At 36.9% G+C, this 25,185-nt stretch overlaps 1 protein-coding gene across 1 annotated transcript; it reads left to right on the top strand.

The window, feature by feature from the left end:
• The first annotated feature begins 1,610 nt into the window (after positions 1-1,610).
• Positions 1,611-24,527, top strand: tlcd4a (TLC domain containing 4a). The gene is made up of 7 exons (XM_030123238.1): positions 1,611-1,959; positions 8,408-8,577; positions 9,861-9,950; positions 12,648-12,706; positions 12,821-12,915; positions 19,896-19,969; positions 21,053-24,527. Exons 2-7 carry the CDS (start codon positions 8,423-8,425, stop codon positions 21,369-21,371), a joined length of 792 nt encoding a protein of 263 aa, XP_029979098.1. The 5' UTR covers positions 1,611-1,959; positions 8,408-8,422; the 3' UTR covers positions 21,372-24,527.
• The last annotated feature ends 658 nt before the right edge of the window (positions 24,528-25,185 follow it).

The following is a 25,185-nucleotide window of genomic DNA, read 5'->3' as shown; positions in this document are numbered from 1 at the left end:
CACTATGAATATAAATCAATATGTGATGCATGCACAACTTACAGAATAACACACTGCAGGAAACAGTTTTTGGGAGTTTTTAAGTCATGCCCAGAGGTTATGGTGCAGGGTGTCTGCAGTTATTCACTGAGTCACAACATTTCTTCTGTGACCGTATAGTCATTAAATAGTCCTAAATTTGAGGTTATCATGTCTTAATTGCCACAAATTTGTAATTGATATTCATTTAGCCTTTTAGTCTGAGTAAGTTTCTTCTTCTTCTTTTTCTTCTCCTTTTTCTTCTATATTCTTACTTATATACTTCTTATTTGACTTGTGGTTACAATAACATAATTCATTCTAATTACTGTGTCTATCTATCTATCTATCTATCTATCTATCTATCTATCTATCTATCTATCTATCTATCTATCTATCTATCTATCTATCTATCTATCTATCTATCTGTCTATCTGTCTGTCTGTCTGTCTGTCTGTCTGTCTGTGTGTGTGTGTGTGTGTGTGTGTGTGTGTATATATATATATATATATGAATAATTAAATCTGCCCCTGAATGGTGTTTAGGATGATTTTTTCACTTGGATTTTAATTTATTTTTATATAGGCTGTTATTCTCCTTTCTTCTTCTTTTTATTTGTTTTTTACCCTTTTTAAAATAGATATATGTATAAAAAAAAAAAAAAAAGATTATGTGTACATTTAATAATAATTATTATTATATAAGGATATAACCTTTATACGTTTACTATGTCTTCCGATCTTTGATAATAATAATAGTAATAGTAATAATAATAAACAGGAATTTTAGCTAATATTATATATATTAATATAGCTATGTATTTTTAGTAGTAGTTTAATTTTATTCATTTATGTAGGCCTATGTATTTATTTTTCATTGTGCACTGGCTTCATTGTCCTCTTATGTGTTTCTTTTTTCTTTTGTGTCTATTTCTTTTTCACTGCTTGAGTGGATTACATATGCAATATCTAAATGAGTGGAAACCCACAGTGGGCTCTTGGGTCATTTTTACAGACTGATCCTTTGTCATTATAGACTGATATTAGCTGCTTCATTGCTTATTTTCAACAGTTCACTGGCTTCATCGTCTTCTTCTGTTGCTGCTTTTTTTTTTTTCTTTTTTTTTTATATAATGCATTTCTTTTTCCACCACATGAATGGAAACCCCAAGTGGGCTCTTGGGGCATATTTTTTTTACAGACTCATCCTTTGCCATTAGAGCCTGATCCTTAAGGTATTACATAGACACAACCTCAGTACTTGTATACAAAGTCAGCTCTGTCTCCATGTAGGTTGTAATGAGGCTGAGGTTTAATGTAAAGGGATAGAATTAAAGTCTTAGCGGATTTATTGATATTAAGACTAGTGGACCGTGGCTGCAGTTGGCGTTAGTGGGTGTGTGATGTTTTACCCTGGATCAGATGTGGCTATAAATAGATAGTGAGTCTTCTTGAGTAGACCCACAGTGGGGTGGTGTATGTTTTTGCGTGTGCCTGTGTCTTTAAGAATTCAGCTGTATTTTGATCCCTATAGGGAGGGGGGGATAGAAAGAGAGAGAGAGAGAGAGGGAGGGAGAGACCCGTTACCCAAACATCAACACCCCTCCTTCTCATCATTTCTGTAATAGACCGTCGAGCTGCACGATCTGCGCCTCTGCAAATATGCACGTTTCTGGCTGGATGGGATTGACAGTAAACAGCGCAAAACCAGCACAGAATCCCAGCCCCAACCCCTCCGCACCCCCCACGAGTTGTTAGAGCGCGCGCGTGTGTGTATATATATGTGCGTGTATGCGCGTGCGTGGAGCGGGAGGCGGGCTGTGTTTATCAAAAATGACTCGACATGGCCGTGGCTTTGACTCAACATACACGGCTTTACGAACGACACCCGAGACCGTGAGCAGCTGAGAGAGACTCCGATCATCTTGATGAAAGTCGGAAGGTAAGTCCTGCTCAGATCAGATGTTTTTGTTTTTTTGTTTTGTTTTGTTTTTTGTTTTTTTTTTCTGTTTTGGGCTCATGGTGACAGACGCACGACCACGCAGGCCAGTGTTATTTTCCCTTTTCAGCACCAGCAGCTGGCCATGCAGTGCGGCGTGGATTGGCCTTATGTGAGCTCCTGTTGACTAGAAAATCAGATCAGTGCTTTGTCGCGGCACGGCACGGCTCGGCTCGGCTTCTGTAAAAAATTCGATGCGGTGGTGGTGCACATAGACAAGTTATTTTCGTGGGGCTATCGTTTCCTCGTTATACAAAAAATAAAAAATAGGTGCACCCGTTTTACGCAAGCGCATTTTAACCCCTATTGCCAGTTGTTATAAGAAACTGTTTTATTTCACTTCCAAGAAAATGTAGACCAGGCCTATGTTTAAACATAGCATTCATCTGCAAATACTCCATATGGATATGTCTGCTCCATCGGTATGTCTGACTGGTCTTGCCTTTACAGGTAGACCATTTTTTTGTGGGATTAGTTCTAGTCATGACTTTATTTTCTGTTTCTGTTGTGAATCAGAGGAAATAGACCTATCTCAGTTTAACAGGAAGTGTGTGAGCAAACGGTTCTATAGGCACATGTTATAGACTTAACCACCAGTGGAAGGATCTAACTGCATATTCTTCAAGATCCTCTGTAGCAGGTTTGTCAAATATCATGTGATATATACTCAGTAGGCCTGTAAAACTGTAGCATAATAACCTATAAATAATGACAATTCCAAATTTTTGTGCAAAAAAAATGAAATTAAATTATGAATGTTTACATCTACAGACTTATCCTTTCATACAATATGTGAAGAACCATGAACAACTTGGATTTAGCTACAATTTTAACAATATCATAGACCGCAGTGGATCTACAAAGGTGCAAAACATTTACTAACAGGTATAATGTTGTTAAAATGTTACAGTTTGGAATTTGCAGTGCTTGTTATTTATGTTATTATGCTGTTATTTTACTGGTCTGACCCATGTGGCTCCTGGGCTAAAATGAGTTTCACATCCTTAACTGTTAACGTCTAATTTTTGCACTTCACAAATGCATCCCTGGGGTCAGATTGAACACAATTTACACCCCTGCTCTATATGGTCTGTGCTCTTTAACATCTTTTCTTTTATTCCACTGTATCTCAGAAGCAAATATTATGCTTTTCTCCAATGTGATAGCTTTATTAACTTACGTTTTCTGACTGCAATTCTTGTGTAAAATATCTCCAAATGTATTGATGTTTGGTATTTGTCATAAATTACATGAGAGTAAATACATTCTGTATTTTATAAAAAAAAAAAACCCTTTGGATGAGTTGATGAATGCAAAAAAGCTGAACATGACTTTTATTCTGAGCTCAGTTTGATATTAGAGATCACTTCCAAGCATAGACGAGCTAAACTGGCAATGGTATATAAAGTGGTACAACTAGAAAAATACAACATACACCTTAATGCAGCATATTGATCCAAAATCATCACTTTAAATAGTAAACAGTGACTACTTTTACTTCTCACACTTTAAGAACAGTCATGCGGATACTTCTCAACACTCATTTACTGAAGCTTAAGGCTTTAAATGCAGAACCCATTCACTCACAGCGGATATGTGGTATTTGTACTTGTATTTAAGTAAAGCATCTGAATCTGAATCATCTGAATCTAATCAGTAAATTCCATACACTTTACATTTGACTAAGACATTTTAAGCTGATTTTCACACAAGTGCTTGTGTTGTTTTTGCGACACTGTGGTGCTTCGGTTGCTTCGTCTGTGTATCTTTAAGTTGACCTCTGTAACCATTTGTCCTTGGCAACCAGCTCCTGCCTAGGACTCATACCAAGCAAACATGTAGGCTTATGTGTGCACCTAAAACAGTCTGTTGTGTGTCTGTATAACATTCTCCTCCACTCTTTGCAAGCATTGCTAAAGTTAGCCTTTCCTTTGATATCCACATATCTCATCAGTCAAACCCACGGTATGTTCTCTCTAATAACAAAGTCTCTCTACCCTGCAGCATGCTTCACAAAAGTACAATTGCACACTGCTTTCTAATGCATTATGGGCAGGCAGGCAAAAGGAGAGGACCCCGTGGAATTGGTCTCTCTGTTCCCTGGCGACTTTTTCATCCTGTGTTTCACTGAAGTACTCTGCTAGTCTTCAAGCATTTCTTTGGCATATTGCAGGAACAAAGCCATACAAATAATCACCAAGGCCAGTGCTCCAGGGATAGGGAGGTGAGTGTCTTTGTGTGTCAGGGCTTGGACAAACTTCGTCTGATTGTGCTGACAGATGTAAATGTATCTTCAAGCTGCTTACTGAGGAGTGGGAGAGGCGAATCAGCCCATATCCAAGTAGCCTAATGCAACCCTCAAACACTTTACTGGGCTAGATTTTCTGAGTTGTTGCTGCGGACCTCTGTCACCAGTGTCAATTGTCTGCAAGCCAGCGTAAAGTTCATAGAAGACTGATCTAAATATAGATATGACTAATAGATTTATTGGTAGGTTTGGGTTTAGGATGTTACTATCATACTGTGCCAATTCAGGGCCAAGATTTGGATTGTAAAAGTGTGTGAATTTTGTTGAAGAACATTTTTGTAAAGTCCCTAAATTTGCAGTGATGGTGGATTTGTTAAATAGAATATACCCTGTGTATTGTGGGCCCTCCCAAGAGGCATTAAGACTGAGGGTCGGAGGTGGAACCCCCCCCAGAGAAGAAGGTAGATAAGATATTCATACATATGAGGAGAAGGAATGTAAAACAGTACAGTTTATGAATGACTATGAGATGGTCAGGGGTCAAGGTGATGAGACCAAGTGGTCTGGCATGCAGCTGGTAATGACAAAGAGATGCTATTATCAAAAGACAAGCACAGTAGGAGGCAGGTGACACAGTCAGGATGGTGAAAGTGTCACTTCCAAAGACTCAATAACATATCAAAAGAACATTGTCAGCAGTTCCATTGAGTTAAAGCCTGCTACATACTCTGCAGAAACGGAGACATTTCTTCTCGCAGTCCCCATTTGGGAGGTCTCACAGCTTGTTCTTGACACACCATCCCTGCAGAACTTTCCTCTCGTGTGGTGTCCGAGAACTATTGTGTGATTGGTCCGATATTCAAAGTGGGTGTGGTTCAGGTGGAAAAGCGTAGGACCTCCTACAAGGAGGTTCAGCAGTTGAGTTTCTCATGAAGTATGAAATGTCCTGGTCAGAACAAACTTTGTTCTTGTTCTTGCCACCTCAAGAAAACACATTTCTCTGTTCTCACGGAGTATGTAGCAGGCTTTATGCCATATTCCACTTGAATTTTCCCAGCACAAATTGATGAGTTTTGTTTATATGGGATACTCATCCACTGAAAATGCGATACAAGTCTTCTTTAAGATGCATGACGTTCAACCAATAACCATAACATCCACCTCAGGAAAGCTGTCTGATGTATGATTCAATGTGGATGTTGTGATGGTGATTTTTTTTCGCTATGCACATCACCAGCTTAATGCAATCCACCTAATGGAGGAGCTTTAGGGAGACTCCGACTAATGACGAGTGAAATTACATTTTAATGTAATGTGGGCCCAGTGGAAGCCAGCTATCCAGAGAGTGGTGGTGTGTACATGTGCAGTGCATGTTTAGAAGGACTAGAAACTCAAGAGGATCCTGAACATGGTTGTTCAGCATGACATGCAGGATACAGTAGGAGTCCTTTTAGGTCACAGATGCAGCACAGATTTGTTGTAACTGTCCTCTTATAGTTAAAAAGCACTGTTCTCTTAAAAAAACAACTTAAACCAGATCCAGTTTTTGCTTTGTTTGGAGGGAAGCCGGCTGCTGTAGAACTTTCCAACAACCAAAACAATATGATATGTTTTGTGGTGTTGCTAGCGCGAAGATTAATCCTATTAAATTGGAAACAAAAACTCCCCCCGCCCATTCAACCTTAATGAGAGAAGTAATGAAACACTTACAATTGGAAAAAATTTAATTTTCATTAAAAGGGAAATTGAATGCATTCCACTTAACATGGTAACCTTTCATTGATTATTTTAATAACGCAAATGTGTAAACAATTTAGGATTGGCGATATATGATGTCCTCAGTTTGGTTTTTGATGTTCATTGTTTACTGTTGTTTGTGTGCTTTTTGTTTTACTGCGTATTCTCATTTTTGTTGCATTGAGCACAACGAATGTACATGAACACGTTTTTGTTACTATATGAAAAAACTCAATAAAGAGAATTAAAAAAAAAAAAAAGCACTGTTCTCTTTCACAATACAAATAGAAGAAAGTACATATGTGCACTTCTGACTCAAAGTAAACAGGTCTGGGGGACATTCTGTAGATAAACAAAGTTGGGTCCTGGTAACATTAATAAAGGCTACAAGCTTTTCTTCAGCCAGTTTCATTAAAACATTTATTTATATTGTTTAAATCAAAGCTATGGTTTTTCTCAGCGGTGTTTCTGAGCAGAGGTTTTGCAGTGGGTGACCATTTTAATGTTACACAAATAAAGTAATAGCACTTCTACTACTGTGCCTATTACAAGAGAAACCAAACATTTTACACATCACTGATATCTCTGTAAAATTAGTGTGGGATAATGTTTATGTAGGTGAAAATAATTCAGAAAACATGGCCTGAATGTATTCTGAGACGGTTTTGAAGCCCACATATACACACTTGAGCCTTTGCCTCCAGACATGTCCTGCTTTCTGTGGATGCTGAAGTGATTGTTCATAATGTGAGTCTCTGACAGTGACTAACTGACGATTCACAGTCACAGATAGTGACAGCGAATGAGGCCACATTCAGGACCAGAACATTTATCGGCTGGTTTAGTACCGTTTGCATGTCATGCACAGGCTGTGTGTACAAGACCGGCCTTTCCTTCTGTGGCAACACTTGTACTGTTTCGTCACGGCGTCCACTGAGTCATAAATAATGAAAATGCTGTTATGAAATCTTAAATGAATTCATCAGTCCAAGTGAGGAAAGGGTGTGGCTGAGATGTGTCATTGTTCACTTCAGCGGTATTTGTCAAGGTGCATTGCTGAAGTTTGGAAGGTTTTTCATAAAGTCAGTTTGGGTATCATTGAAAATCAGTCCAGATGAGAATGATACCCAGTGAACATTTTCCTAGTCTACTCCATCTTCCACCTACCTTTGGCCTTGGTCCAGTCATTTAAGTATACATTTTTTGTCATATTTCTTATCTCATAATATTTTTATCATAACTCAGACTGATATTTATCATCCACAACTTTGGAGATGTCAGTATTTTTCACTGCATTGAAGGAATACATAAGACTGGTGCAGCCCAGCATGTAAATAAGTTAAAATACAGTACTGTGCAAAAGTCATAGGCCAACATTAGGTTTTCTGGTTTAATGAAGTTATAATGACCACACATATGCTTTTCTCAGTATCTGCATTAGGATACAATCTGGACATATGTGAAGTATGTACAGCAGTAAAAACTAAATTTTCAGGGGGAAAGGAAATAGCTTTGCAATTAACACATCTTTAACCCTTTTGTTCAGACAATATGACATTTATTGCATTAATGTTCTGATGTTTTGTACCAGGTTTCATTCAAAACATTTCAGATGTTTCTAATTGCTTGTGCTGCTTGTTGTCATGGGGTCAGGACAAGAGTCACACTAAACAGTGTTTTTAACTTTTAGAACCAAACCTTTTAAGTCTATGCACATATTTTCTGTATTTTCTTTTATATCTGAAGAAAATGAGAAATAAATATGAATATGAGCATTTCAACCCTGCAAAGCAACAAACTTAGAGCTCATCTGAAGACTTTTTCACAGTACTACACATGCACTCTATGTACTTGCTGATCACTAATTTGTTAATTCAATCAGCACTGCTGCCATGATTTCTTTTTGAAGCCAACAAAACAAACTCCATGTCAACAAGAACATTTTGATCTTAATACTCACTGGATTACCATCTTTAGTTATCTGAATACTTCAATAGATTTCTTGTAGATTATTTCCCTACTTGATTGTTTTGCTTCCTTGTAAATGAGGTATGTTTTGTTTCGGTTTTTGTTTATGGTTAAACCGCATTTACTTGTTTAAGAAGACAACAGACTTAGTAAGTGTCAAAATATCTTTCTTAATAGCCAGTAATGTAGGACCTGTTCCTGTTTGCTTTGGGCCTGCTGTAGAGCTCCTGCAGTGGAGTTAAAATATGTCTGAACTGACTCTGCCAGGTGCAAATTTTCTGAAACAGTTGTTGTCAAAGGTCACCACATATCAAACAGAGCAGCTGCTATTGGCCCATGACTGTCAGGCCATAAGTGACATAGTCAGTTTCACCCAATGACATATTTTTGTTGAGTAAATCGACACTAATGTTGTCCTTTCTCTCTGTCCTCTCCCAGTGGCGTTGGGTGGCCATGGACCCATTCAGCCAGCTTATCCTCACCATCTCGGTGACCAGTTTCCTGACCTTCCAATGGCTTTTCCACAAAGTCAGCCCCTGGATGTCTATACGCATCAGCCCCAGCTTCCTCAACCTCAGTGACAAGCAGAAGGTGGAGTGGAACTCAAGGTGACCTGACATGGACTTGCTTACATTCAGGATGAGTCTGAGTATTTACTGTTCTGTGCAGAAGAGTGGGATGGTGTTGTTGTCCAGAGGCTGTTCATTTTAGATGGATCCACCAATCGGCCTTGACAGTCAACCCACATAATCCCTGCATCACTAGTATCTGACTCATTATTACAGCGTTTTGTGTATTTTGTAAAGTTTCCCTGCTAGTACTTGCCACTGCTTTAAGTTGCTACAAGCATGGTGCATATTTAATGAAATCACAGGTCTATAAATTGCATTAAGGTTTAAATAACTGTGTAATTTTCCAACTTGCAAGTAAGGAAGCAAATAATTTTAGATTTATGTTCTATTATCTTCTATGTGTTGTGTAGTGAATAAGCAAAATATTTGTCGTATACACAAGGCAGACACAATGTTACTGTTTTTTGTAAAATGTTGATTAAATTTTCAGTGACTTCTCCGGGTTTAACTCTGACCTACTTACTGCTTGTGTGCACAAAAATTCCTATAATGCCAGTGATAATTTTTTATCAGGGATTTAGTTCTGTTTATATTCTGGTTTTATTGCAAAATGCAAGGTATCGTTTATGAAAATACATTTTTTGGGCTATTATGGAATCTTTTGTGGAAATTCAGTGTATGTAGCAGTGTTGCCATGTGTTAAATCAGAATACATTTTTAATGAATTGAGCACAGAAATGTAAAAGAAACTACAGCTTTCAGTGGTTAACGCAGGTTTGAGGTTGTGCTATAGTGAAGTGCTCAGCAGGATCCAACTTGAGTATGAATCAGTCATTTTGAAATTTCCCTCTTACTCATTTTATTACCCAGCAGAGCACTTGTGAAATTGAAAGAGTCACATGATTCATGAGGAAATCAAAATTAATGATTAGTTGAGATGGATGCAGGGTATAGTGAAGGCTGTGTAGACCCATGAGTGTACAGTTCTACAGTCAGTCTGCCTGTCACTCCTTCTTACTGACGGACTGCTAAGAACTGCTCAACTGTCTCACAGCGTGAATGACTGACTGACTCTGACCCTTCAGCAGTGTTTAATCTCTTAGTCTAATTGGTCTGAATCCATGTGCAGCCATGACAGGCAATCAGTTGATTCACTGTGTGTGCTAAAAATTCAACAACCCTCAAGGCACATTTCATGAATGGAGATAAATATGAAATATTTCTGTGTTTAGTGAAGGAAAAAAAATCTCTGACCTGTTCCGGAAATTACCAGATGTCAGAGGGGAGTAAATTATTATGGCTTTGGTTTTTTATTTCAGGACGGTGTCGACGTTTCACGCACTGTTGGTGGGAATCTTCTGTCTCTACATCTTATGGTTTGATGATGCTGTCAATGAAGATCCAGTGTGGTGAGAGTTGGACTGTGTTACTGTGTGAAACATGTTCTTTGAGGGGGTTCTATGCTGTATTGATATTCCAAACTCTCCACAGCAGGGGGAAGTCACATAGCAGAACACACTTAGTTCTACCAAAACCATCAATGAATTAACACTATGTATCCACAGACTATATCACTCACTGAGTAACGTATAAAGCTCATTGTTCACACACATCTGTATTGTGGTACCATCAAGTTTTCTTCTTCAAACAAATACTCTTGTGACATTGGATAAAAATAACACTTTGTCTTATGGTCTTTGTGTTTCATCAGCTGATAGTTTACATTATAGCTCTGTTAACTGTTAGCTCTGTTGTTATGCAGAAAAACAGCCATAGTAAAACCACAAATTACTTCCAAAAAACTGTTTGGAATCATCCCAACAAGGTCAGGACTGTCACAGTATAGTCTGAACCGTGGATCAACAAAGCTAACATAGCAAACTAACATCATATAATACATTTTTCTTTACTTTCATAAGAAACTAATGCCCCTATTTTTTTTTCATTTTGTGACATTCTAAGACTCTAAAAGCTGTTTCTTAGAGGCTCTCATCCCATTTCATCACTTTCTGATACTTTGGTCAAAGGCCCTATGGCAGTGGTTCTTAACCTGGGCTTGATCGAACCCTAGGGGTTCGGTGAGTCAGTCTCAGGGGTTCAGCGGAGGTCAAGACACACACTCGACTCATTCTTCGGGTGTGTGTGTCAGGCTAGGTCCAATATACACGGTGTATTGTTGTTGCTTATAGCACTACAACACATCCGGAAGTGTTTATAATCTCTTCCACTCGTCTGACGATGAATTATTTGAGTATTTTCCACATCGTTATGACTTTTGCTACTTCCTGTTAACCACGGAGGCAGCCATGTGTTGCGTTTGTTTACATTTTTCGGTCACCGCACTGGTCAGTTACAATCATGTGACGACTGACGCACCGTCGCGGATGGAGAAATCATATTACGCTAAAGCCGAGCTAGTGCCGTAATAAAACAACGATCACAAAAATACTGAAGGAGTACAATGAGAACTTTTTTTTTGATACACTACATGCAATTATCTTTTTTTTATGTCAAAATTGCGTGGTTTGGAAAGTTCGGAGCGAGATGAAACGAAAACCGGGTTGACCTGACGGCCTACATATGATTTGTGATGTCACGCCCCGCTTGGCTGTCACTAAAGAAGGGTTCGGTGAATGCACATATGAAACTGGTGGGGTTCAGTACCTCCAACAAAGTTAAGAACCACTGCCCTATGGTGTTAGTTTTCTTCACCATGGGAGACATAGCAGAGTGACTCACTACTCCGTCTAGTGGTCACATAAATCTTGGCCTGTTGATGTGAATAGATTCAGTTCATATCTCTACAATCCTATACGCTGGTATCTTTAACATAACTGCATTATTCTAAAAACTCTGTTGATAATTTTTGGTGTTTTTGTTTAAATATTTGAATTATACATATGGACACCTATTTCGGATGCTTTTATTTCACATTTGCAAAAACAAAATGTGTAAAATCTGAGGTTTAGAAGCACAGTTGATAAATATACAGTTACTTAGGTTTCAAATGTTAGCAGCTCTCACAGGAAGCTGCTGTTCAGTCAAAAGCTAATAATTGATGTTCATTAAATTACTTTTTATTGAGTAAAACCTCAGCTCCGGATAAACACATGCACTGTGCAAGGGACAAAAACTGAATAACAAACTGTAAATTTCCATTGTCGGCTGCTGTGCTCTTTGTTCTGTTTTGTTTATTTGCTTCATGATTTGAGCTTTTGTTTGCTAGCCACAGCTTTAGTTAATATAAAACATGTGGTAAAAATTAGCTGCTGGTGAAGTGCTGTGTGAAGCTAGTGATATATTGTTTAGGTATTCCAGGCATTCTGCTGGTAAAATTGTCCACTTTTAATGCCTTAAACTGCAAAAGACTCATGCTAGAGGAGACAGCTTGACAAAGGCAGGAGTGAATTTTGGCTCATTGGTAATTCTGCTAATAGTTAGCATGTACTGGTTACAGTAAATATGATGTTACATTATGTATTCAGCTGTGTACTGCAGTCTACTCCTTTGAATAGTGTTAACCCATAAAGACCCAGTGCTACTTTTGAAGCAGTTTCCAAATGAATTGTTCTCTATTTCTACCTTTGTTAACTGATTTATCACCAATTTTTTTTTAAATATCATCCTCTGTATTTTGCACTTTTTGGTGTAAATCATGTATTCTCCTATATTTAATTCACAGATCATATAGATGTTCATGAAAACTTAGAGCAAATTCAAAGTTAATCTTGTCAAAACAGAGAAAAATGAAGAAAAAGTTACTTTTTTAGCAGAAATATTTCTAACTGAATGTTAAAACAAATGTGTCCATCCACTGTGATTGATCCAACTCCATGGGTTTTACTGGTGAATCAGTGTTGTAGAAGATGACGGTGTTTCCACATTCACTACAGAGCCTCTGAACGTCCAAATGGGTCATATCTGATGACCATGAAAAGATGACAAACTGCATTTTACACCAGTTATTTACATGTGTTGTTAGGATTAGTGGATCAGCAGGTATTAAACAGTTTATATCTGTATAATTTGTGTCACCAGTGGCTCTTTGGGTCTCTACGGGTTAATACGAAAGTCACTAAATTAAACCACATCCTCTATTTCAACAGGGGAGATCCTACACTGGTGAAGACTAATGTTGCCATTACAACAGGCTACCTCATATCTGGTAAGGGAATCATTCATTTCGTGTTTTCAGATGGCTTTTTGCACCTATACATACCTATTTTATATTTCACTTTTAACATATTATCTCTCTTTCCCCTACGCCTTTGTTTTCCAGATCTGCTGCTAATATTTTACTATTGGAAGGCGATAGGCGACAAGTTTTTTGTAGTTCACCATCTGGCAGCGTTGTATGCTTACTACTATGTACTGGTGAGTGCCCTATTGTCCAATAGCAAAATGTGCAGGCAAGATGGGAAGGAGACAACCAAGGGTGAACAGCTATGTCCTTTCAAGCTGGGTATTTTAACTAGGTTAGCGACCCTTCCTATGGAGATATATAAACAGTTGTTAAACATCTGTGTCATAAAAATCAGGTTAAGGGTATGTCAGGTTAATGATATACTTAGTGTGCAAGATGAGCTGAGGTCACGGTTGCTTTAAGTAACCTCACGTGCGAATACATAATAGAAGAAAGCCTTGTTGATGTTAAAACCTGTAAGGCTGCTAATTTTTTTTTTTTTTTTAGCAGTTTAGCAAGTTGCCAAGTAATTATTATTATTATGAGTAAGACTTAGATTTAGAAAGTAACAGTTCCAAATGGTGTGAAACAACACTGATAATGAGTCACAGGAGGGCTGCTGAAGTTGCTTTGACTTTTTTCTGAGGTTTTGCAGTTGATGGAGCTGAATTGTAAAAATAAATAAATAAATAACTTTTCCAGTATGACTACAGCACAAGTGGCTCTTATTTAGATGTGGAGACAGGTGAGATACGCAGCGTTTAACGGCAGTGCTGTTCACTCTTGGTTCTATCTTGAACCCTCTAGGTCGCCAGGATCTGTGGCATAACTATAATGGAAATGAATGACTATGGTATTTTTTGCATGGAATGCTCAATGATGGTACTGGCTGATGACTCCCCTCCTCCCTCACCTTGCCCTTACAATTTCTGTGCTTTCTGTTTGTTTTCCTGGGCCCCTTTGTTGTTGTGAATCTGAAGTAAGCTGAACTTCTCTTGAGCTTAGCGCAGCCGAATGCTGAACTGTAACCACTGTGTGCATGCCGACAGCGCTCTACGCAGGCAGGGCTCATCATCTTTTGTTTCTGTGCATGACAACAAACAGTATTTAACCTTTCTGTATTACTTACCTGCCTATCTACAGTACCGTCTGCCTGTCTGCTTTGTGCTGCAGCCTAGTTCGGCCTCCTTTTCCTCTTCCTTACACCCCTCCTGTTGACTAAAAAGTCAGCCACATGATCCAAAATGAAAACGTGCATCATCAAATAGCCAGGTCCTGTTAAAAAAAAAAACACAACAAAAAACGTCATGTTGAATGTATTCCATCAGGTGTATTCTATGAGTTTGAAACCATTATAGTATGATTTTTTCATTTTTCATTATAAGCAGACAAATAAGAATTCGGTCTGTGCTATAATTTTTTTTAATATAAAAACCAAAATGGCATACAGTTTGCATTGCTCTTCCTCTTGAGTCCTAATATTCTTAAAAAATAACAAGAAAATTCTTTTCACCTCTCCATAGCCAACACTTTTAACCCAAAATTGGAACATGAATTTTCCATTTTGATAAAGGTAAATCACTACCGCCATTTGATAAAGTTCAGCTACAATTTATTCATTTCGTACCACATCTGTCAATAACCAGATGTACATGTTAATATGTCCTCTTCTGCTGAAACTTTTGTGTCTGTCTTCGTGAAAAAATGATGAGAACCTTCAAATTTTAGAGACAGAGCAAGCACCTGTATCTAAAACACGTAGGTAAAAGAAATGAAGTTGGCCATACTGTTACTGGACACTCATGACTGTTTCCTCAGATTAGCTCTGAAATTCCTCTGGGATAACAGATTGACTTCTCCACATTAGTCCAACATTGTAACAGGAACAAATGAAGCAGCGTTACATTAACTGTAAAATCCACAAAAAAACATCTAAGGGCTACCTTTGGAACAAATATATATACTGTACAGATGTCATTTTTCATTTTATTGAGTTTTGTACCCAGTCAGATTTGTCATATGTTGTCAAAGTCTTATTAGTTAATGTGTCAAGTGTGTTTATGTTAAAGTGTTTATGTCAGTTACACTATAAATTCTTCCTATTCAATGCAGATGAGGAACCCAGCTAAATTAAGGTCTAATATAACTCACTCTGAGTTGTAGATCTTGGATTAACTTTCAAGAGCTTGTGGGCATGTTTTGGTTATTGATCATTCTTAGATTAGATCCTACTAATGTTGTGGTTAGTAATGTTGTGGAAAAAAAATCTTCTTCATGTTCTTTAGTTTCAGCAAGATCTGTCTTTTGTGTTTGATTCTAACAGTAAAGTTTGGATTAATGAAAGTGTTAATAGCTGCTGTGTGACATTTAGATGCATGCTTTCTTCTCAGTGTTGTAAGTGTTGCCTTTTTTGCTTCCAATTGTGGTGGCATCTTTTTTTAATTTTCTTCTAATATATATATCTGTCTGTCTGTCTGTCTGTCTCTGTGTCCTCCGCTGACTTTAACATGAATAGCCCCTCTTCAAACCCTACATGCAAAAACTACCAACATCACGTTGGGTTGTGTCATCCCCGTTCATGCAAAAACTACCAAAAGGGTTGTGTGTCATTTACCAAAAAAAAAAGCAGAGCAGGTCTTGATCTAGATGGGGACTTCTTTATTCCTTTCTTGTCTGCTGTATTTGCTGTTGTGTTGCACTGAGCAGATATGATGCCCAGTCACAGTATGGACTTACCAGTTCCTAGAGGTACTAGCATGTTCATTCTAGGTGGAAAGGTCACATCACATGGTACAACTCCAAATAAGAAATAGTTGGCACAGTATGGAAAATGCAAATGAAATAACTATGCAGTGATATTAACATTTACTTTGGTTCGTATTGCACTGTAGATGGTATGAACACAAGAAATTTTGTGTTTTGCCCTGTCAACTTCATTTCATTAGTAAAAATACATTCATTCTCCACATTCAGGTTACAACACATTCGAGAAAAACTTCATTAAGGGTTAATAATGAGACAATCTCCACCTATTTACGATCCCAAATAGGTATGTTAATGCATAAAGACCCACTGGTACTATTGTGGCACTTCCAAAAATATTTTTTCTTACATGATTTATCACAGTTTATTATATTATTATCCTCTCTATTTTGTCTTTTCAGTTTAAATAATGTATTTTCCTATACTTAATTCAACAAAAATGTAGATGTTCATAAAAGCTCATGTTAAAGTTGAGAGTTATTATGTCAAAAACAGAGAAAACTGAAGAAAAGTTACTTTTTCAGCAGAATATACAATTAACTAAAAATAAACTAAGTGTCTCCATCCACTGTCATTTATCAAACTCCATGGGTTTTACTAGTGAATCAGTGTTGTAGAAGATGACAGTGTTTCCACATTCACTACGGAGCCTCTGAACGTCCAAATGGGTCATATCTGATGACCATGAAAACATGACAAACTGCATTTTACACCAGTTATTTACATGTGTTGTTAGGATTAGTGGATCAACAGGTATTAAACAGTTTAGATCAGTAGACGGTTTAGATTGACAGCAGATTTTTGGGTGTTTATTTGTTAAATACCAGTTTGTGCTAATTCTCATCTTTACCGTATCAAGTTTCAAAGCTTATAACTGAAGAACCACATGGCCAAAATGAACAAATGACACCTTGCTTGAAACATAATAACTTCTAGTTTTCAGAGGTTTTTTTTTTTGTGTGTGTGTGTGTGGCGAAAATACAGCCTGAACTACATCGGGTAAATTTAGATGAAACATTTTTTTTTCCTCCTTAGTTTTTTTTGTTTGTTTTTTTCTCATTTTTGAATAGGAATATAATAAACCATGGACTGAACCAGGTAGGAAGTCCCATTAGCTTTGATCACGATCCAGGTGATTCTTTCACTAATTATATTTTGGTGCTCTGGAAAAGTGTAAAATAAATTTAGTGACTCAATTGCGAAGAATCTAAGCTCTCTGACAAGGTATAGCATGTCTGTATTGACTGTAGTTTTATTGTAGAAGCTTTAATGTATTTAATACAAAACGGAGACTGGATCACCTGGGATCCAATGGGAATGTAGAGGTTAAAATAATGAAATAACAGTGTAATTTGGATGTGTCATTCTGATCAATTCAGTACAAAAGCAACATCTAGGAAAGGTCTAGTCCTTTAGGACCAAAGATGGGCTGAGTTAATTATCAGCTCATCAACGGTATGGACACTCAAGGACACACTACAAATTCTAGATAAATCAGCAATTAAGAAACATTTTAAAGACAATGAAGTAATCAAGTATGACCTAATATGGCAGTTTTAGAATGTGGATTTTGAGGAGACATATGATAGTGTGAAGAGAGTCACTGTTATGAATTACTTGTGGGATAGAATTCCGAAAGTGAGAGGCAGAATTGCTGATGGCTGTAAACCCCACAGAGGATGAGCGGGAAGATGAAGTGGAAAGCCAACAGGAAGAAAGTAATTTGATAGTATGAGAGGGTGTATAGATCTGAAGCAGCTCAGAAAGGTATGGAAGCTCAAGATTGTGAAGGGTCTGAAACTGAAGATCAGAATTATGATCAATTTGTCAATCAATACAGTTGCTCTGGCAGTTTTTTCGACAAATGTGTGAAAAAAATATAGAAATGTTAAAAAAAAATCTGTGCTCTTCAAAGAAGGGATTTGGATATTTCACTCTCAACAGGCCCGAACAGAATCAAGTTTCAGGGAATCTGAATGCATGTCAGTGCACAAATGGTTGAGGTTCAAGTGTAACCTGAGCACCATGATCTCCTCAGGCAGCACCACGAACCATTGATCTATAACTGAACACTTAGGATCAGGTTTACTGTGGTGAACTTTTGTCAGGCATTACAATAGATAGTTATTTTAAAGCATTATTAGCCTTAAGGTGTTCCTGTTCTGACGTTTTCTTGGCTGAATGTGAGGAAAGGACATGTATTAACAAACTAAATGAAGTTGACCAGACAGGACATTAAAAATGTTGACTTCATACCGCCTATAGTGAAATGCAACTCAAAAGTACATTTTAATATTACCATTTTCTTTTTTAATTTGCATTTTCCACACTGTTCCAACTATTTCTTATTTGGGGTTGTACATAAAAACTACAACGAAGATGTACCCTGTTTTGTATCTTGTAGTAAGTATGTTTCTGTGACCAGTTTTTGTTTCAGCCATGATGGTAAGTATCTCTATAAAGGGAGGCCACTAGCCAAATAACCTTGAATTAATATCCCAGATGGTGTTTATGTATGCTGTGAGTTTGGACTCTGAATTATGTTTGCAACATAAATGAATACTGGGGTTTGGAGCCGAAATTATGGCAGTTGAATTTGCAGATCATCCCAAAACCTTCTAAAACACAATGTTTTTTTAACAAGTTTGCCATTGGTTTTGTCATGTTTACAGTTTTTAGGTCTTTGAGACTGTTTTTCTGGTGTACTGGGAAGAAGGAAAAAAAAATAGCTGAAAGCAGGTCAAGGATTTTTCACATACCTTAATACAGGGAAATCAATGGAATTAAATATTTGGTTTAAAAAAATGTCAGATTCAGATAAAGCAAAAGTATTTATCTATGAAGTTACAGCATAACTTTGGAATTTAATCAGAACACAAATGCATAATTCAAATTTCTTTGGCTACTGGCGTAACCACAACTGTTTTGCCTGAATTCCACATTTACTAATGAAAGCCAGTCTAATACTAACATCTACGACCAGATGTCCTGAAGGCATCTTGGTTTTAAGATCATCTTCATTTTTATCTAATAGCACCTGCAGATTAAGTGACTGTGTTAAGTCTCACAGAAAGGGATGTGCCTTCTTCTTGTAGCTGCCGCAGTAGCTTCTGTTTGTTAGAATAGCCAACAGATAAAACCTGATGGTGCTTCAGCTTTGAGCTCAGCCATAAGGAGGGAAAAACATGTTGAAGATGATCTCATGCCTAAGACAATGTAAAAGTCAGGGTCTTGATCTTCCAAACCATCACGTGTTTGGAAGTTCAATATATTGCTTTTTACTCTGCATGGCTTTTGATTGTTCCTTTAACTAGTGGCTGGCTGAATGTATGTATGGATGTATACATGTATCAAAGCCTGTGCTGTGCTGATATTATCAGTATACTTCTCCATGGAAACTGTATTTTAAAGTGGTACAATTTTGTTTTAATGTTTTAGTGTTTTGATAAAAATAGTCAAAAATGAGCCAAGAGTAGTTGGAATATAATTTGTCCTCTTCAGAGTTAAATGCAAAAATGTTTAATTTGAAGTGCCATTTTTGCTTGTTCATTTATATATTTAAAGCGTAGCTAAGGAGGACTTTGTAACTCCTGTAATAATAATAATAATTATAATTATAATTATAATTATAATACATCACACTTATATAGCGCTCTTTTCAAAAATGCTAATATTTGCTGGAAGTGAGACTACAAGTATTGTTCAACATTGTCAACCTGTTCATTCAGTGCTTCCATAAGAGTTTCATATGACATACTGTAGATATTTTTGCTCCTATTCACACTAATTTCCTCCATGTTCCATATTTCCATATCTTGAAGAATGTCATCATCATGGCTTGTTTTTATTAGAGGTTGGACCACACATATTTTGGTAATTACAACCATTTTAAATGAATAATAGGCATCTGATAAACAGATTTCCTTAAAATACTGTTGAGCACAGTCATGCTCCCTGAGGAACAGATCATTTTAAATAGAGGATAAATGGCTAAGATAAAAATACTCACCGATTTATTATTTTGTGCCAGTTCTTCCTCTACTGTACATTATGCTTCTGCTCACAATAAGTGAAGAGAATGAATCATTAAGAAGTTCAATTAACTGGTCTAATTTTGGCCAAGGAAGCTTGGTGAAGGCTCCATCCAGTTTTAGCTCGGAGCCGACCATACACTAAAAGTATCTGTTAATGATCATTTTAATACATGATTAAACACCTTAAGTATTTATGGTGCCACTGGACTTCTGTGTTCAAACCTTCTAGGCTTGTTTTCTGTGGTTTTCGATGCAATATTTTTGGGAGAAGCTGCCAGTGTGTCAGCTTCACACCTGCTGATCCAAATGACTCGGTGTCTTGTGTTTGTCCCTTTCATGTTCGTTGTCTTCCTGTTCTTACCTTGTTCTTCCAGGGCCAAGGAATGTTGCCTTATTTTGCTAACTTCCGTCTGCTTGCTGAGTTTTCTACTCCGTGTGTGAACCAGCGGTACGTACCTGAATACTAATGTACTGTGCTTTGGGTCCTTCAATTCATGGAAACTGGTGCTGGTTGCACTTTTAGTTCAGGTTGAGTTGGTTCTTTGAGATTGTTTGAGGCTTTTCCAAGTCCTCATGCAATTTACACTACAAGAATGGAATTTTGAGAAATAAGAAAAAAAGCTGTGTTTTGGGAAAATTACTTGGAAGTGAAAGTAAGTATGAATTTAAGAAAATATATCCAACACTGGCCCAATATTGAGTTAACCAGTAATGAGATTCAAAAGTGAAAGAAGCAACATTCCAGCAGAAGAACAAGATTGTTTTCCATATTTTTGAGACTTAACACTTGAAGTTTAAGAATACTGTGTCAATCTGAAATAATTTTGTTGCTTATAATAAGCAAAATGTGCCTAAATTTTTCATTTGTTCTCCCCGATTCATTATAGTCTTTTATACAACAACACTTTTATTCTAGTTTTAAGAAAATTTAGCCAAAAAATTTGCTCATTCCATTGATAAATGCTTCAATTGCATGAAAGAATAAGGACTGCACTGCAAAAATCAAAATCTTACGAAGTGTATTTCTGTCATTTCTTGTTCAAATATCTCATCACACTTAAAATAAGACATAATCACCCAAAGAGTAACTTTTCAGTGAGATATAAGAACTTATTTTTAGACAATAGATCTTGAAAATCCAATTTCAAGAAATCTTAACAAGATAATTTTCACTTGTTCAATTGGCAGATTTTTTTTGCTTAAATCATTTTTTTTTTTTTTTTTTGCTTAATTCAAGCAAAAAAATCTGCCAATGGAACAAGTGAAAATGATCTTGGTAAGATTTCTTGAAATTGGATTTTCAAGATCTATTGTCTGAAAATAAGTTCTTATATCTCACTGAGAACTTACACCTTAGGTGATTATGTCTTATTTTAAGTGTGATGAGATATTTTGATTAGAAATGAGAAAAATACTCTTGGTAAGATTTAGATTTTTGCAGTGTGATGTTCTTGTCTGTTGTTATCTTATTTTAGTATTTCTATCTTCATCTCGTCCAACACCATTTTCTTATACATGTGTTATGTTTCAGCTGGTTCTTTGAGGTACTAGGATATCCCAAGTCCTCCCGACCCAACATGGCAAACGGTGTTGCCATGGCAGTAGTGTTTTTCATGGTCCGCATCGCCGTCATGCCGGTCTACTACAGTCGGATGTATGCGGTCTACGGCACCGAGGCCTTTTACCTGGTGCCGTGGGGAGGCCGGTTAGCCTGGATCTGCTCCAGTATCTGTTTGGACATCATGAACATTATGTGGATGCATAAGATCGCCCGCGGCTGCTACAAGGTGCTGCGCTCGGCACGCCGGAGCAAAGCTGACACACCTCAGGAGAATGGTAAGACGGACTAAAAGGAGCGGAGACGATGAAATAACTGCATCACAGACAGAATGATGTCACTCCTTTTGCATTGGCGAGAAGCATCCTGGACCTTTGACCTTTGTCAGGCTGCTACAGTAGCAGCTCACCTGGGAAGAGCAACATTATCGGATCGAATGTAATAAGGGAAAGTGAGGTTTTGTTGAATTCGGGCTCGGCCATTGAGACATGAGCCAATGGACCGCTAAACTGGCCCTCCCTAAGCCATGAAACAACCTCTTAGCAATACTCTGTGTGCATGGCCAATTCCTTTTCTCTTGAACAGTTCACCAATACACAAAAGAGGTTGTTGTGGACAATGGACTGTTGCGTCCACACACAAATTGTCACAAAGTTTACCGTTCTTCATCATATTTTGTGCTCCTTTAAAAAACTTTTCACTTTTTTTTTTTCTTTTTGTAAAGTTATTCTTGCCGGAATCCCAGAATTACAATGTCATTAAAGAAATTCATATTGATGTTGATTCAAAAATGTAAGGGAACACAAACGGGTCGGTGCCACAAAATGTTTGTTTTTTGAGGGAATAACAGGAGTCACTGCTCTTCTCCACTAAATAAGCAATTTTACCATTATTTTCCAGCGACGTCCCACATAATTAAAATGAATCAAATATAATTGCAGAGAAGAGTAAATGCAAATAAATCATTTCTCTACTCACTGTCATTTAATTTAGATGTTAATTTATTAAGCAGCCATTAAGGAGTTTATTGGAAAACTGTGAGTCTTGTTACTGTGAGTAACGCCTGCATTTCGGTTTATTAGTGCAATGGTGTACTTGTTTTGTCTTGCTGGGTTCAAGGCGAATCGGTTTAGAAATGCAGCAAGAAAAATAAGCTTTTCATGAAGAAATGCTTAAAAGGGAAACTGAATGTTAATGGTGTGAGTGTGAGTGTGTGTACATGGACATGAAGCAATGTAGGAACATAACATTTCCACAAAGATGAACAGAAACAATAGTGAACAGCAAATGTTAGTCCATGTAATTTAATGTGCATACAGCTTGATATCTCACAGTCTTACAGTATCACATTGCACAGACAAAGATGTTTTATTGACTTCTTGGTGGAAGACAGTATCACATTTATTTCACAGTGTGCAATGCATGTTAAACGGTGAAACAGGTGTGAAGTGCCGTTTCAAAAATGTTGTCCATTTGTGGAAGAGGTGAAATATAGAAGGCTGTATGAGTGAAGGCTTTGAAACATTTATTTACACCAAGAGTTTTGGTGGGAGATGTTTTGGACTCAGACACTCACTTCTCTGCCTCCATCATCTGGCAGGTTTTATGTAATATTCACACTTCATATTAAATTGTCTTTTGTGGGAAAAAAAAAAAACTGCTTTAATTTCAACCCTGGGCAACATTTGCTGACGAGCTGCATGCCACTGTATGTGTGATCCACGACGGAAGTGGGAATTTTAATACAGCAAAGTAAATTCAGTACATGCTTTTAATGCATTTTGTGTTTTGTTTTCATTATGTAAACTCAGATATTAGTTGAGAACATTCTGAGTCAAACAGGTTTATAATGTTTGAAAGAATTGTAATACATGAAAGTAACTCTCAGTAGATATGTTTTTTCAGCCGTTTTTCATGACGTACACTTTTATATTTATACATCTGATGGGTACATGATGGTGTTTTGTTTTCTGTGGACATAAATATTCTGTTAAGTTCATAGATTTCCTTGTTAAAATATTGCCCCTTTGCCTCACTCTATTGACTTAACTCCTTAAGCATTTTTACAGGTGTAATTTTGTTCACATTATAAATCCTCACTAAGTTAAAAAAAAAAAAAAAACATGTACTTGAATTTTCATTGTAAAAGGATCTTCGTATACGCTGTACATCAGAAGCTTCTGTAAAATGTTTTGTGAAACAAGCAGGGATCGCTAGATTTTAAAATACGCCTTGAGATATGTTGAGCATTTGATTTTGTTGCCTTTTTAAAAACCAGTTATGATTGCACAGTGAATATTTTGTTCAACCTCACTCCTCACAGGGCTGAAAAATGTCATTTTTTTTCAGTCGTTTTGTTTCTTTTTCACATGCTTTTACCGTGTCTGACACCTATCTAATGTGATTATTTGGCCTTTGTAACAGACCAGTTTGTAAAACTTGGTTATTTAGTGCTTTTTTTAATGGTTTAACAAGATTTATGCCAGTGCTTGTTATTTTTTTTCTACTCCCTTGTGAAGACAGTGGAGGATCCTATTTCGTTTATCTTTCTTTTCTTTATACAACAGTGCCAACTTGATCAATTCTGTTCACTTTACCAACTCCGCATACTGTTCCCTTGCCACAGTACGACAAGGCACAGTTTAGCTCGGTGTGTGTGTGAAAGACTCCTTTCAGTTACACCATTGAAAACAGTGTGTTTGGAGCAGGATGGACTTGACAACTTATAAGGGGTGGATGTCATCTACACGAGGATATCACTTTCTCACATCTTAGAAAAAGATTCAGGATGTGGTGTCTATTTCACTGGAGTTAAATGGAAACCATGCAAGGATTTTAAGGACACTCCTGGTGGAGACATAGGAGTGGTACTGTATGCAAGGTTATGCATGGTCAATATGGTCTTCATGCACCCTCTATAACTGCATGTTGTATTGCATGGGGATTGCACTGTAAACAAAATAGCATATACATTTGCAAGACAATTTTTTTAGTACATGTACATAATGTTTACTTAAACGTTATTCTTGTACTGTGCCACATAATGTAACCCACAGATGATGATAACTGATGTGATTTAAACGTCATAAAGCAGATATTTAGCATAATATCCAGCACAGAAATAATCAATAAGGGAATACTTGAATACTAATCAGCACAGTTTATAACAATCTGGGCAGTGCAAATAAACATTAATCCTACAAGCATCTTGCATCTTATGCGTACCATTGTCTTTAATTTATTAATCCATGATAAGTAGACATAAAACAATGCAGATGCCTAACGATGCATGGCACTGCCGGTTTTCGCTGTTTTTGTTCTGAATGTTGTAAGGAAGAGAGATGTGAATAGATGGATGTTTAGTGACATTCTATGAATGTATTGAAAAAGAGAAAATATTTGTCATTTACATTTTCACTTGTTCTTACAATAAATACCAAATTACTGATGTGATGTGTATCATTTGAAAGTAAAATCAATAAATGATCTGTCTGCTATGCCGCCAGTAGAATCAAAATCTAAGGCTTTGAGATAAAAAAGCTGATTTTTGCAGATATGAACATGCAAAATTACCCCATTTTTGCTGAAGTCATTCTATTAGCTTTCATTAATGGAAAATATGCAATTATTTTGAGCCTGGGTAAATAAAGTGAACTTTAACATGACTTTCCTCATACTAACAAACAGCAACTTTAATGTTAGAATTCTTTGAAGCAACATTTCTTCAGAGATAAATCTGATTGTAAACGACATTTCAAGTCTTTACCAATAGCACACGTGTTATGTAACCTTCTTTATTTTATTTGTGAAGGTAATTATTGATGTAGTGAGCACACAAGCACTCAATGTCACATTCATCTCCCTTGTAAAATGAATAATGTGTTACTAGGATAAGAGTTACAGTGAGAATATATGCTGCAATAACTGAATATGTAATGTCTTATATGAGCCACAAGAGGGCACAGTTCTTCCATATTTCAATTCTGTTTGGCCTTAAAAGGAAATATCATCAGCATTACGCTTGTAAATAAGTAAATTATTACATTAAATGAACCTTGTATAGTGTTTTCCAGGATTATATGGCGACAAGATAAACATGCTATTCA

This window comes from Sphaeramia orbicularis, chromosome 20 (genome assembly GCF_902148855.1).
Source record: "Sphaeramia orbicularis chromosome 20, fSphaOr1.1, whole genome shotgun sequence".
NCBI classification, from domain to species: domain Eukaryota; kingdom Metazoa; phylum Chordata; class Actinopteri; order Kurtiformes; family Apogonidae; genus Sphaeramia; species Sphaeramia orbicularis.
This window is presented reverse-complemented; position numbering and strand designations above follow the sequence as displayed.

What these genes read in the sequence shown, in the direction of transcription:
- tlcd4a (XM_030123238.1), top strand. Translation starts at nt 8,423, where the DNA reads ATGGACCCATTCAGCCAGCTTATCCTCACCATCTCGGTGACCAGTTTC. An exon ending in GTCAATGAAGATCCAGTGTG is followed by an intron (nt 9,951 to 12,647) that starts GTGAGAGTTGGA and finishes CTATTTCAACAG; the next exon opens with GGGAGATCCTACACTGGTGA. An exon ending in ACTCCGTGTGTGAACCAGCG is followed by an intron (nt 19,970 to 21,052) that starts GTACGTACCTGA and finishes GTTATGTTTCAG; the next exon opens with CTGGTTCTTTGAGGTACTAG.